General features: G+C 37.9%; 1 protein-coding gene across 3 annotated transcripts in view; it reads left to right on the plus strand.

Moving 5' to 3' along the window:
* FoxP (forkhead box transcription factor P) overlaps positions 1-12,733 on the plus strand; it is a 141,944-nt gene that overhangs the window by 115,191 nt on the left and 14,020 nt on the right. For 2 of the 3 annotated variants that reach the window (XM_080286336.1, XM_080286339.1), the window contains 2 exons: positions 7,912-7,988; positions 11,233-11,334. In XM_080286336.1, coding sequence (XP_080142462.1) covers positions 7,912-7,988; positions 11,233-11,334 — 179 coding nt within the window. Of the gene's footprint in view, positions 1-6,727; positions 6,773-7,911; positions 7,989-11,232; positions 11,335-12,733 lie in introns of all 3 variants that reach the window. The other variant, XM_080286338.1, reaches the window with a different exon arrangement.

The following is a 12,733-nucleotide window of genomic DNA, read 5'->3' on the forward strand; positions in this document are numbered from 1 at the left end:
GGATGAGATGGAGAGATGGGGTGGAGAGGTATATGAGAGAGGGGGGTGTGAGTTGGGAGCAAGGGAGTGAAATGGCGGGGGACAGGGCGACTTGGAGGCGATTTGTTTGTGGCCACCCCAAACGGGATTGAGGCGTCTGGCAATAGATAGATAGATAGATAGATTTATATATATATATATTAATATATATATATATATATATATATATATATATATACATTTATAGATAGATAGATACACACACACACCATAATAGTCTTGCAACATGTCAGCATGTGTATTAACCCTTTGGCCGCCACCTAGCACTTCTTGGTCATTCTCCTGGATGCTGCCTAAGTCCCTAAAAAATGAAAGTACTGAAAACTTTGTTGTTACTTTTCTAACAGTTAATAACCGTGAAGTTTCCATTTTTTACCGAGATGATGGTAAAAAAGCACCTATCTACGAGAAAATTGTCATTTTCTGATAAAAAATGCTTAAATTATTAATTTTTGTTATTGTTTAATTTTGCAATGATGAGATTATTTACTTCAAGCAATGTTTTTCATTTGTAAACGTACATGAGACACATGTACACTGTTTGTTTTCACATAAAGGAAAGAAAAACTTACTGTATTTTTACGAAAGATGCAGCAATAAGTAATTTTTTGTATTGTGTAATTTTGCAGTGATGAGATTATTTACATCAAGCAAGGTTTTCACTTGTATGTATACACTAGACATGTATACACTGTTTGTTCTCACGTAAAAGAAATAAAAACATACCGTATTTGTACAAAAGCAACAGACGTGTGGATGGAAAAGTGTTTTGTTGGCTGTGAACTGTCTTGCCTGATGCGTCATGAAGAATAATTAGTAGGGTGACTACAATCGCCTCACGCGGCCTAGGGGTTAAAGAGTCCATCTTATTATAACCCAGTCATACAATATGTTCTAAATGTTCGTCTCCAGTTGAGAATGTACTTGGACTCCTCTGAACGAGGTCTGAAAGTTTAGAACTTTTCATGTAATGCTTGTGCATTTCAATGTGATTTGTTCCTGAAGTTGTTGGATATTTCATGGGTGATTCTGATAGGCAGTGGTCTTCAAATGTGTTTTCAGCATGGTAGTGATAATTTTGAATTTACAGCATGATTAGGTTTTGATATTACATACTAGGATATTTTTTCTTATTATTATGTGCAGCTGACGATTTACCCTGTATACGTATATAGGCTTACTGTATTATATAAATTGGGGGAAGTTGTATGTACAGAAATAGAGTCGTGTAACTTGTAGCAAAGTAATTTCTCTTAAAAGTGTGGTCGGTACTCCACCTTGTGTAGTTTACAGAATTATTATTACTAGTGTTAATTACAGTACTGTAGAGTATCTGCCATTTTGGAAGAGGAACAGATAAAATTATAAAGCTTCTTGACTACAGAAAAAGAATAGCTACTTTTTAATAAATTTGGGTTTGTATACTTGCAGGGCTATAAATTGTGTCATCATATTTCAACATATGTACCCTTTTCTGTGTCTGTGTGTGTGTGTATTTATCTAGTTATGATACACAGGAAATGAACTGCGCTAGTGGGGTCCCATCTTTTCTCAATAAGTCAAATTTTGCTTTGAACTTGTTTAAGTTTTTAGACTGGACGATCTCTTTGTCCAGGCCATTCCACAGGTCTTTGCATCTATATGGAAAACTGTATTTCATGATATCCATCAAGCTGCTTGGCTTCTTCAGTTCCATTCCATGTCCTCTTGTTACTCTCCCATCCCATACAAACAGATTATCTCTGTCAATTTTTTCTACTCCCATCATGGCCCTGAATACTGCAATCATGTCGCTTCTCTCTCTCCATTCTTGTAAGGTAGGCAGATATAGCTTTTCCATCTTTTCCCTTGTACGATAGATCTGCCAGGCAAGAGACCGTCTTGGCTGCTGTTCTTTGTATTCTCTCGATCTTGTTTATATCTTTCTTTTTATGTGGGGACCACACTACTGCTGCATATTCCAACCTGGGATGGATCATGGCCGCTATCAATTGTTTCATCACCTCATCCATGTAATGAAATGCTACTCATATGTTAGTCAAGAGATTATACATCTTTCTGTCTTGTTAATGTGTTTTTTCGGGTGACAAATTATCCTGGACCAGCACTCCAAAATTCTTCTGTGTTTTTTCGGGTGACAAATTATCCTGGACCAGCACTCCAAAGGCCTTCTCTTCTGTCGCATTTGTGATTGGTTCTGTGTTTTTTCGGGTGACAAATTATCCTGGAGCAGCACTCCAAAGTCCTTCTCTTCTGTTGCATTTGTGATTGGTTCATTACCCATCAAATAATTCAGTGATGGTCTCTTGGTACTTCTACCCAGTTCCAATATTATACATTTTTTTGTGTTGAATTTCATTTCCCACATCCAGCTCCACTCTTGAATCCTATCCGGATTCTGCAGCATTTTACAGTCTTCATCAACTTCTACTTTCCTCATGATCTTTGCATCATCAGCAAACAGACATGCATAGCTGTTCATTCTATCTACCATATTGTTTATGTAAATCAGGAACATCATGGACACTAACACCAAGGCCTGTGGGACTCCATTTGTTACTTCCCTCCATCCAGATATCCTGTCCTTTATTACTGTCCTCATTTGCCTGTCTCTTATCCACTCCAAGATGTTCCCCTTCAGTCCTCCTGTGTGTTCCAGTTTCCACATTAGTCGCTTGTGGGGTACCTTATCAAAGGCATTCTCCATATCTAAATACACACAGTCCACCTATCTTATGTAGCACGTCAATAGACCTCGAGTAGAAGCTCAACAAGTTGGAAACACACGACCTTCCATTTCTGAATCCAAACTGACTTTCTGCCATAATGTCCATCTCCTTCAGATATTTTATCCATCTGTCTTTCAGGATTCTCTAGCACAGTTTTGTGACCAAGCTGGTCAGTGACATTGGTCTATAATTCAGGGGTCCTTCCTTGTTCACTTCCTTGTAAATTGTTACCACGTGGCCCTCTTCCATTTCCAAGGGACTTTCCCTTCTTCCAAAGAACACACACTTAAACCATGAATCTTATCTGCCAGTTGTTCTCTGCATTCCTTTAGTATCCAGTTAGAGATCCCATCTGGTCCTGGGCCTGTCCTCACATCTTGAGTTTCCAGTAATTTGTAAATTTTGTGCACTTCAACTTTTACATCTTTTAACATTACATTTCTAGTCACTCCCTCCTCCTCCACAAAATCACTTTCTTTAGTGAAGGCAGATTGGAAGCATTTGTTCATTATTTCAGCTTGCATAAATGCATCGTAATAGACATTTCCTTCTACTTTCAGCTTATTGATTCCTTCCTGTGTTTCCAGTTTACCAATAAGAAACCTGTAAAACAGTTTAGATTCTTCCTTACATTTGTGAATTATACATTTTTCAAAGTTTCTTCCTCTCTATGTATTCTCTTCTCTATATATTCTTTCTTCCTTCTCTATGTATTCTGTATATTCATTTCTAGTTCATTTATATTTTTCCTTTATGAAGAAGAATATTCTAGAATTACCCTTCTCTCTTCATTTGTTCCAAGCCTTATCCCGTTCTAATTTTGCTACCATACACCTTTTGTTGAACCAGTCATTTCCCCAGTTCTCTTTCCCACTAACTTTTGGCACAAGGTTTTCCACACTGGTATTATAGAAGTCTACAAAGATATCCCACTTCTGCATCTCTCATGTTTCCCTGAATTCTCGCCAGTCTGCTTCTTCAAAAAAATTTCTCAGTCCTGTAAAGTTTGCTTTTCCAAATTTGTATCTTCCATGCCTGTGTATCTCATCTCTTGCCTCTCTATTTCCTTCTGTCATTTGGAATTCTACTACTACATGATCACTTTTTGCATCTGGATGCAGATAATTCAGAGATTTATTTGTATCAGGTTCTTTGGTTATACTGTAATTAAATCTAATCTTGCTGGTGTGTCATCAACTCTAAATCTTGTCTCTTCTTTGACCCACTGGATCTCATTACAATATCCATTGCCTTATTTAACAGTTTACTGCCCCATGAATCTTCACTGCTTTCTGAGTCTCACTCCTCCCAGTTTACCTCTTTACAATTAAAGTTATCCATCACGATTATGTTATTGCTTTGTCCAGCATCTCCTGATATTCCTCCTCATTCCATGTCCTTGTCTTGGGGGCATATATGCTACTGTGATGCCCCTCTTGCCTTTCCCCCTGGTTTCTAGTATCATGTTTATCAATTCAGCCCTACCCTCTCCCAGTTCAACATCAGCCACATTTACAGTATGTTGTTCTTTACTGTTATCATCACTCTTCCTCCTGTTTTTTCTTTTTTATCTCTTCTCCATAGTTTGTATTTCCCATCTCCTATTTGGATTTCAGTATTCTCTCTTAGCTTGGTCTCTACAAGGCACATAATATCTGGCTCATTTTCCCTCAAGATATCGTCTATTTCCAGCCTTGCAGCGATTAGATCTTCTGCATTAACGTACGCCACTTTTAGTCTTTTTGCAATGTTTTATAGTATGTCCTTCTCTCTCCCTCTCTCCTTCGGTACCTGGACCATAACTCTCCTATAGAACTCTGTCTTCTCTTCCTCCATTCTCTGGTCATTTTTTTCTTTAGCTTCATAAACAAGTCCCTTTATTTTAGCTCTCTCTTCCTCATTTGCATCTCTCCCTATCCAGATATATTTGAATCCCTCGTTATCTGCTAATTTCCAAGTCTTGTTGATTACTTCATTTGCCATGACTTGTGACTGAAAATTTACCTTTAGTGGCCTTGCCCCTCCCTCCACATATTTTCCCAGCCTAAACACTTCTTCGATCTCTTTTTGGTCTTCATCATGTCCTTCCATAATTGTTGACGCAATTTCCTTCGTCCTTCTCAGCTCATCCCTTTCTCTTCTGACCTCACTGACAAGGTTTTCTTTGAAACCTGAGATAATTATGCATTTTTTTCTTGTCTGCTGCATCTCTGACAAGTGATTCTGTACTTTTTAGTAGCCTAACCACTTCTTTCTCTACCTTTTCTTGATTTTCTTTCTTCTCCTGTTCTGTAATCTTCTTTAGATTTATTTTCACATCTTCCTGAATTTTCTTTCACCACCTATGCTCATCCTTGATTTCCTTGATGTATTCATCTTGCATCTTTGTTTTTTATTCATGCTTTTCATGTTTACTTTTCATCTTATCCCTTTCTTCCTCCAACCTCTCATTGTCTTTTTTGAGCTGTTCTGTTTCATTCGAGATTTTAATTTTGGTTTTTCTCTCTCTTGTTCAGCACTACTTGAACAGACACTCTCACCTTGCTTTTCAATTCTTTAATCTCATTTTCTTGTTGTAGTGTTCATTCTTGCAGCTTTCTAATTACTGACCATACCTTTTTTTATTCCTGGGCATTCCTCCCAGCCTTTTTCTCTATACCTGTTACTCTTGTTTGATTCAGTTTAATACTCCCTTCACTTTGGTCTTCATTGAAAATCCTGCAAATTCACCTGCTCTGGATGTAAACAAAGGACTCTCTCCTTCTGCCATTCTACCCGAACAAAAATTTTAAACTTCTACTCTGGGTTGTGCTCTTATTTGATCGAATCCTCCATTTTTTTCACTATTATCAAACGGGATCACCACTCATGCATTCAGTTCACATAATCACAATAGTCTGGCGTCCATTTTGTTGTTGCTTTAGCATTATTTCCCTACAATCATCTTGGAGCTGCTTCTCTGTTGGCGACCTGTGTATGTGTGTGTGTGTGTGTGTATCACCCATGCATGGTGTATCTCCAGGCCTGGGTGAGTTACTTAGGGCTGAGATTACACAGTCTGTCACATTTTTATCCCATTAAATAGCCACATTCAGTGGCATATTATATATCCCAGTCTGTATTTCCCTGAATAATGAAAAAGAAGTTGCCGTTCATAAGAATGTACCCCACAGCTATTGCTTTCAGTTTGAACTGATCATCATCTCTGCTCACTTCCCATGTCCTCCAGTGCCTGTCTCCTCTCCTTCCTTCTCATTTTATCACTTACTTGTCAGCTTCTCCCCTAATTGCAAGTCATTCTTTTGTGCATCTCACACTTCTCCCCTTCCTCTGTTCCTGTACTTCAGCACTTCATTTACTTCCCATCTATCCCCTCCATTCCCTTCTTGTTCTTTTCATTACTTGTCCTTATTATCCCTTTCCCATTTCCTCCATAGGTACTGGCTGCTGTACTCTTCTTCCCAGTCCTTTGCTTTTTCCTCTTCCTTTGCGTAGCACACAATCTATCTTGTTTCCTCATAGTTCTGTATTCAGTATTCTCTTCACCCCTCCTGTGTTTCCTTCCATTGCATTTCCTCTCATTACCTTGCACTTCCTCCCAGCCCTCTACTCCTCATCTTCCTTTGCATAACTTACTCATGTTAACCTTTCTCTTACAGGTCCTTTTTGTATACAAATGTCGTTGATCACTTACTTGGTCATTTTCTGTTGCATTTCCTGTGACTACTTTACTCATCTTTCTTATTCACATCTTTTTCCTTTGCTTACCAAAATTTTTGTACTCTTGCATACAGCTCCTTATTAAAAAATCCTGTTTCTCTTTTTTTTCACCTCCAACCTTTCCTCCTTCCCCCTCCTTTATTTTTCTTTGTTTCCCTGCCTTTCCTGCTGACACTCCTTTTCTTATACTGCCATTCAGGCCTCTCATCTCTTCCTCTTATTTCCCTTGTCCTTCTCAGGTCTTTCCTATATGTTAGATCGAGCAGGACTGGACATTCAACAAGGTCCGTATCCAACACACAAAGAGCACCTGCATCTGTGGGTCTGGGTTCCTTTTTTAGTTATATAATTTTTATTCTTTTCTTTTATAGATTTTTTTCTTGAAGCTTCAAATACAGATTTTAAGTTTGTAGTTTGTGTATGAGAACTGAGGGATATTCTGAGTTGCACGCTGTCAGTAATTTACAAAGCAGAAGCCAAAAGATAAACATTAAAATGCCAGGAAATTAATTAATATGCTTTTAGGCCTATTTGTTGGTTTTATATGATTTATTATGTTAGTACTAATTCTTGGCAGCTCCAGTATTAGTGTTTCTCTTTGCTTATCTGCAACTCTTCCAGTATATATTTGATATTGCATTAGATGCTTTCATATTGATATGACAGTTGCTTTTACTGCACTACAATAATTACAGTACTTCATAATGTCAGAAATGCATGGTGGCTGTGATTTTTGCTTGAATTTCTTTCACCAAAACCTGATGGCAGTAATGCAGTGTTTAATTGGAAAAATATTGATGTATGAATGCATGACATTGCAATGGATTTCTCTGTGTTTTAGGTACAGTATAGTAGTGTATATAACATTTTTGTATTGGGAATATGAATTGAATAAGCATTTCTCAGAATTAATAGAGATTTTGTGTGTGTGTGTGTGTGTGTGTGTGTGTGTGTGTGTGTGTGTGTGTGTGTGTGTGTGTGTGTGTGTGTGTGTTGATAGTGTGAATTAAATAATCATTTCACAGAGTTTGTAGAGATTGTGTATGTGTTTGCGTGTGGGTGTGGGTGTGTAGGTTTTTATATGTACATTATAGTTTTATGAGAGGCAAATCCCTGTATGCTATTGAGCTGTATTTAGGGGCAGTGCAAGTTGAGTAAATATATGTGGATATGAATAGTATGGAAAAAATTAATTCACTGATGTACTGTATTTGGGAAACAGAGCCTCCATTACTTGAACCATGTAGAAAATGGTTACTTCCTTAAAATGCAGTTAAGCTTCATTAAGTTAGAGCATTGTTATATTATTCATTGTACTGTATGATACAGGTTTAAATCCCTTGTGCTTGGGTTAAGTCATCTTATGACTGGAAATACTGAGTGGCAGGCATTCCTAATATGAAACTGTCTTTTCTCATTTCAGAAATCCAGAGGAATAGAGATTTTTACAAGAGTACTGAAGTCCGCCCCCCATTCACTTACGCCTCTCTCATACGACAGGTGGGCCTTTTCACTGCACTGACTAGCCATCCATCCATCCCAGAGCTAGGCAGCTTAGTTCTGACAATTAAGTGGGAGTGAGCAGCCTCACTCACTCCTGAGTGCCATTTAGTGACCAATAAACTTCAACCAACCCTCAGATGTAAACCCTTGTGGGTGCCATCTGGTTGGAGCACCTGAATCCACTAATTTATAAAGCATCATGTGTTTGCAGTTTATGATTACCACCCAGTGTAGTATACAGTTTGTTTCCTGGGTTACTGTAAACCATTTGGGATTGTCACTTATTGTTGAGTAACTTGAGGGGAACATTACATCAAGTTGAATGGATGATGAGCACCCCCTCCTACTACGAAGTGCCTCCATATATCACAGATGACAATATATTTTACTCATGTTACCACCAGAAGAAGAAATGTATGTTGTGATGAAGTTATATCATTTCTGTAAACCCCTCGGTAACAGTAGCAGTAGATCAACCCCAGTCTGGCCTCTGAAGTAGACCTATTAACTGCAGGAATGCAGTTACCCCTGCTGGGCTGGCCCATGCAGTGAATCGGTGTTCCCTTGCAGTGGACTGTGCCTGGTCATGGCAAGGTGTAGGGAAGTGTGTGGAGGTTTGGTTCATGGATGGATGCTTTATTTGCATCTAATCAGTTAACAGAGGCACCATAGCAGGGGCCACATCATGCGTTATTTGATTCTGTCGTTACCACTTAATATGGTAAATACAGTGGTATCCAGGGTTACAGGGAACCAGTAGGCATGTCACTCCTGTAGAGTCACCTAAGGAAGACCTAGGCAGCCCTGCATCACATAAACCCCATAGTACAGCTATGTGCCGCTTAGCATCCACAATAATGTTCTGAAAAATAGGATGTTAAGTGATCACTATAACTTATTCACTGTATACTGTATATACTATATATACAGGTACTGTATATGGTATATACTGTACTGCTACATTTGGGAGCCATGATGAACTGTTGGGTAATGTCGATTGTTATGTAAACATGATGCAAGGATACACAAGAACACTCAAAAGTGGTGGTAAACATGCGACTGGACGTGGCTGCCTGCTGCTAATGTTGATGACGCTGTTATACGGTAAACATGTTGCTGCTTGTTAGTAAACTTTTTACTGGTTTTTACTATATTTCATGTAAAGTAGGAAAAAAAAGAAAAATATTAAGACACATGAACAGTGTTACGGTGTATCTGTATAGGTTATATATATACTGCGTACTGTATTGTATTGCCAGTAGTGTAATCGCTTTGTTTCTGGATGGTGGCTGGTTGTCACGCAGCAACACTGCTTTTTGCCTGCGTACACTCGCTACGTCCCGTTTTTTGGATTTTGTTTGTTTGTTTGTTTGTTTCTGTTACCGTAAAAGTCCTCTTATTTGGCATCTGGTCATACGGTATTTCCAGTCTTTCAGCGTTTTTCATAAATAGTCTCATTACGAAAGTTCTCCTCTCTTCTGGCACATATGCTGAACTGATTAGCCAATTTGACACTCTTGGTGCCAGATCTAATGCTTCTCATAATAATTAGCACCAATAAATATTAGATTTCCTTCTATATTTAGCGTGTTTTGAAGTCCATTTTAGCACGAAAGTTTGAACAGTTCACCCATAGCATAGCATGTTAAAGTTGAGCTTAGCACTTTTGAAGATTTCTGCTTGCCAACACTGCATGCATCGTCGGCCATATGAGTGTCTGGCTTTGTAAACGGGACCTTTTGAAAGTTTGGAAACTTTTTCGTGCTATTATAAGGTCATCCTCTCGTTCATGTGTTGTGCTATGGCCTCTGCTAGAGGAAAGCCTATTGGTGTGAAAAAACACACCCATAAGGTGCTGACTATTACCAAGAAGAGTGAATTATTGAAAAAGTTGGAGGCAGGTGTTCCAAGGAAGAAGATAATGGAAGATTATGGTGTGAGCTCTTCCATTATATACGACCTTAAGAAACCGAAGGCAGATTTAGTGCTTAGGGTTGACCAATAATACTTGCTATACACTGTGATTGCATTGGGGTGACCGACCATGATTGCTAGAAACTTTTTGGCAGGTTTTCCTGGTCATTCAGCAGTTTCTGCTCTTTTGGCACCTGCTTGGTCCTGAAGATGCAGAATGAGAATACTATTAATGTATATTCTTATAGGTCCCTGGACGTTAAAGCAAATGGACATTAAGCGGCACATGACACTACAGTACAGTGATGTATTGATGGTGCACTCTTGCTGTCATCAGATGGTTATACTGTATTCAGCTGAGAAAATATCCTTTGTAGTGAAAAAAAAAAATTAAATTAAAAAAAAATAAATAAATAATTCTTTTGAAAATGCAAGAAGTTGCTATTGGTTTCTGCAGATGACACTGAACATCCCAGTTTGTGGAACAACACCTACAGTAAAGCCTAAGGATGATTAGCAAAATCTGATGAATCCAAGTAATCACATGTAGGAGCTTTATTGGTGAACTGCTTTGAATGATGTTTATTATTCCATAATGTGGTGCCATCTAGTCATAACAGAATAGATTATGAATATGTTCTGAATTCTGAGAGGTTGAGCGACTGATGTTGGTCATTCAGTTTGTATCACAGTCCATTATCATCAGTATCATTATTAATCATCATCATTACATCCAGGCTTTTCCCACTTCAAGGTGGGGTGAGGCGTACCACGGTCGCTTTTCAAAATTTTTTACTGATTTACTTGTTATTTCATTAGTGAAGGTTAGTATGAGAATAAAAGGTACTTTGAAAAAAAGAACTACTGTAATGTAAGATGAGGTTCTCATGTATAAGTACTGGAATTTTGTCCTTTGTACTCTAATTACTAATACTGTACAGGTATTTCCGTAAGAATACAGTAGTTAAGTGCTGTGCTAAATAAGAGATGTGGCTTTTTTTTTTTTTATTTTTTTTTTAGTGCACTTCATTGTATAAAAGTGACTACAATAGTTTGTACACTGTATTTACATTTTCTTGTTCAGTTGAAACTTGGCTACATTATTCCTCTCTCTCCTAGGAATGTCTCAACCTTTATGAATGCCACCTGGTTATGCTGCAAGCCTAGTCATTGCCTCATTAAGAACGTACTATTTCTTTTTATATACTAATATTGGTGTCGTAGAGCCCCCAACCTTCATATATTTGAGTGACAGGCAGCTCCTTATATTATTTCCTTTAAACTGTTTTCATTTTTCGTTGTCATCAGTTGTGTTTTTCAATTCCAGGCAATCATTGAAGCCCCAGACAAGCAGCTGACCCTGAATGAGATTTATAACTGGTTCCAGAACACCTTCGCTTACTTCAGGCGCAACGCAGCCACTTGGAAGGTACATCATAAAGCACTTTATTTTTAACCCATTGGAGCTGAATTTCCAGTAAAAAAATACTGTAATTAATTTGTCCTGTTATCTCTCCAATGTCTCTGTTTAGTTTACTGTGTGTTCATTTACCACTTTGAATAACTTACTGTTTCTTCTACAGATCAGCTTACATACCATGTACAACCATAGCTGTTTTTTTTGCCTTCTTGATATGACATACTCTGCTGTAGGAATATATTTGAGAATCGGTAGAAATAAAGATTGTAAATGTTTAGTGTATGGCAACCCAAGATATGGCTATATGATGATATTGCCATTTACAGTAGAGTACAGTACTGTACTTTAAATGGCCAGCTCACTGTACAGTACAGTAATCCCTCAGTAAACCAGACTCTTCATTATGCCAGAATTCCTTTAAATTTTTGACTTAGCAAGGTACAGTATTTAAAGTGGCCTGTTTACTGTAAAATCAACCAATGATATACCACATTTCAGTATCTCAGAACTCTCTTTATTGGACTTGCCAATGTGCTTTGAACTGCTTATAGGTTGACCAGAAGTATTTTAAATCATCTAGGAAATCTAACATCAGTTAAAGTACTGTACTTTGTGTGCTTGTGTGATACCTAACAGAAAATGGTAAGATGAAATAAAGTACCTTTACCATTTTTTGTGTATTCTGTTTAAATTATACGGATATGATGAAAGTGCTTTGTTTCATCTTACCATTTTCTGTTATGTATCACACAAACACACAAAGTACAGTGCTTTAACTGATGTTACATTTCCTAGATTATTTAATATACTGTACTGTACTTCTGGTGAACATAGAAGCAGTTCAAAACACATTGGCAAGTCCAATAAAGAGAGTTCAGGGATACTGATGTGTGGTCTGTTTAGACTGATAAGCCCCTTATAGTGTTGTTAAGTACTGTATGCTGTATATATATATATATATATATATATATATATATATACATACAGTATATATGTATATATATATATATATATATATATGTAGTGCTGCTCTCGGGTGTCTGCCCTGTCCTCTCCTCCATCCTTCTTTCCTTCATTCTTTCCTCGTCTTTCTGCCTGCGGGTGACTTTACACTCCCTCTTCTGTCTTTCATTCCTTCATTCTTTCCTCCTCCTTCTGCCCGTGGGTGACTCTACACTGAGTGACAAGCCAAATGGTTTCCTCTACACCAGGAAACCATTTACTATGCTGGGTGGTAACAATATAACCAAATTTTGGTGCCTGGTGATTTAGTGGGTAATTATTGTGCTCCAATCGGATTGAGCCGGTGAAGGTTTATATCCAAGGGGTGGTTGGGGTTTATTGCTCACGTAATGCCACTCAGGGATGAATGAGGCTGGTCACTCTCATCTTAAATGTCAGGACCAAC

The sequence above is a fragment of the Coenobita brevimanus genome, chromosome 111 (genome assembly GCF_032717465.1).
Source record: "Coenobita brevimanus isolate Jiangsu-jjx chromosome 111, ASM3271746v2, whole genome shotgun sequence".
Lineage (NCBI taxonomy): Eukaryota > Metazoa > Arthropoda > Malacostraca > Decapoda > Coenobitidae > Coenobita > Coenobita brevimanus.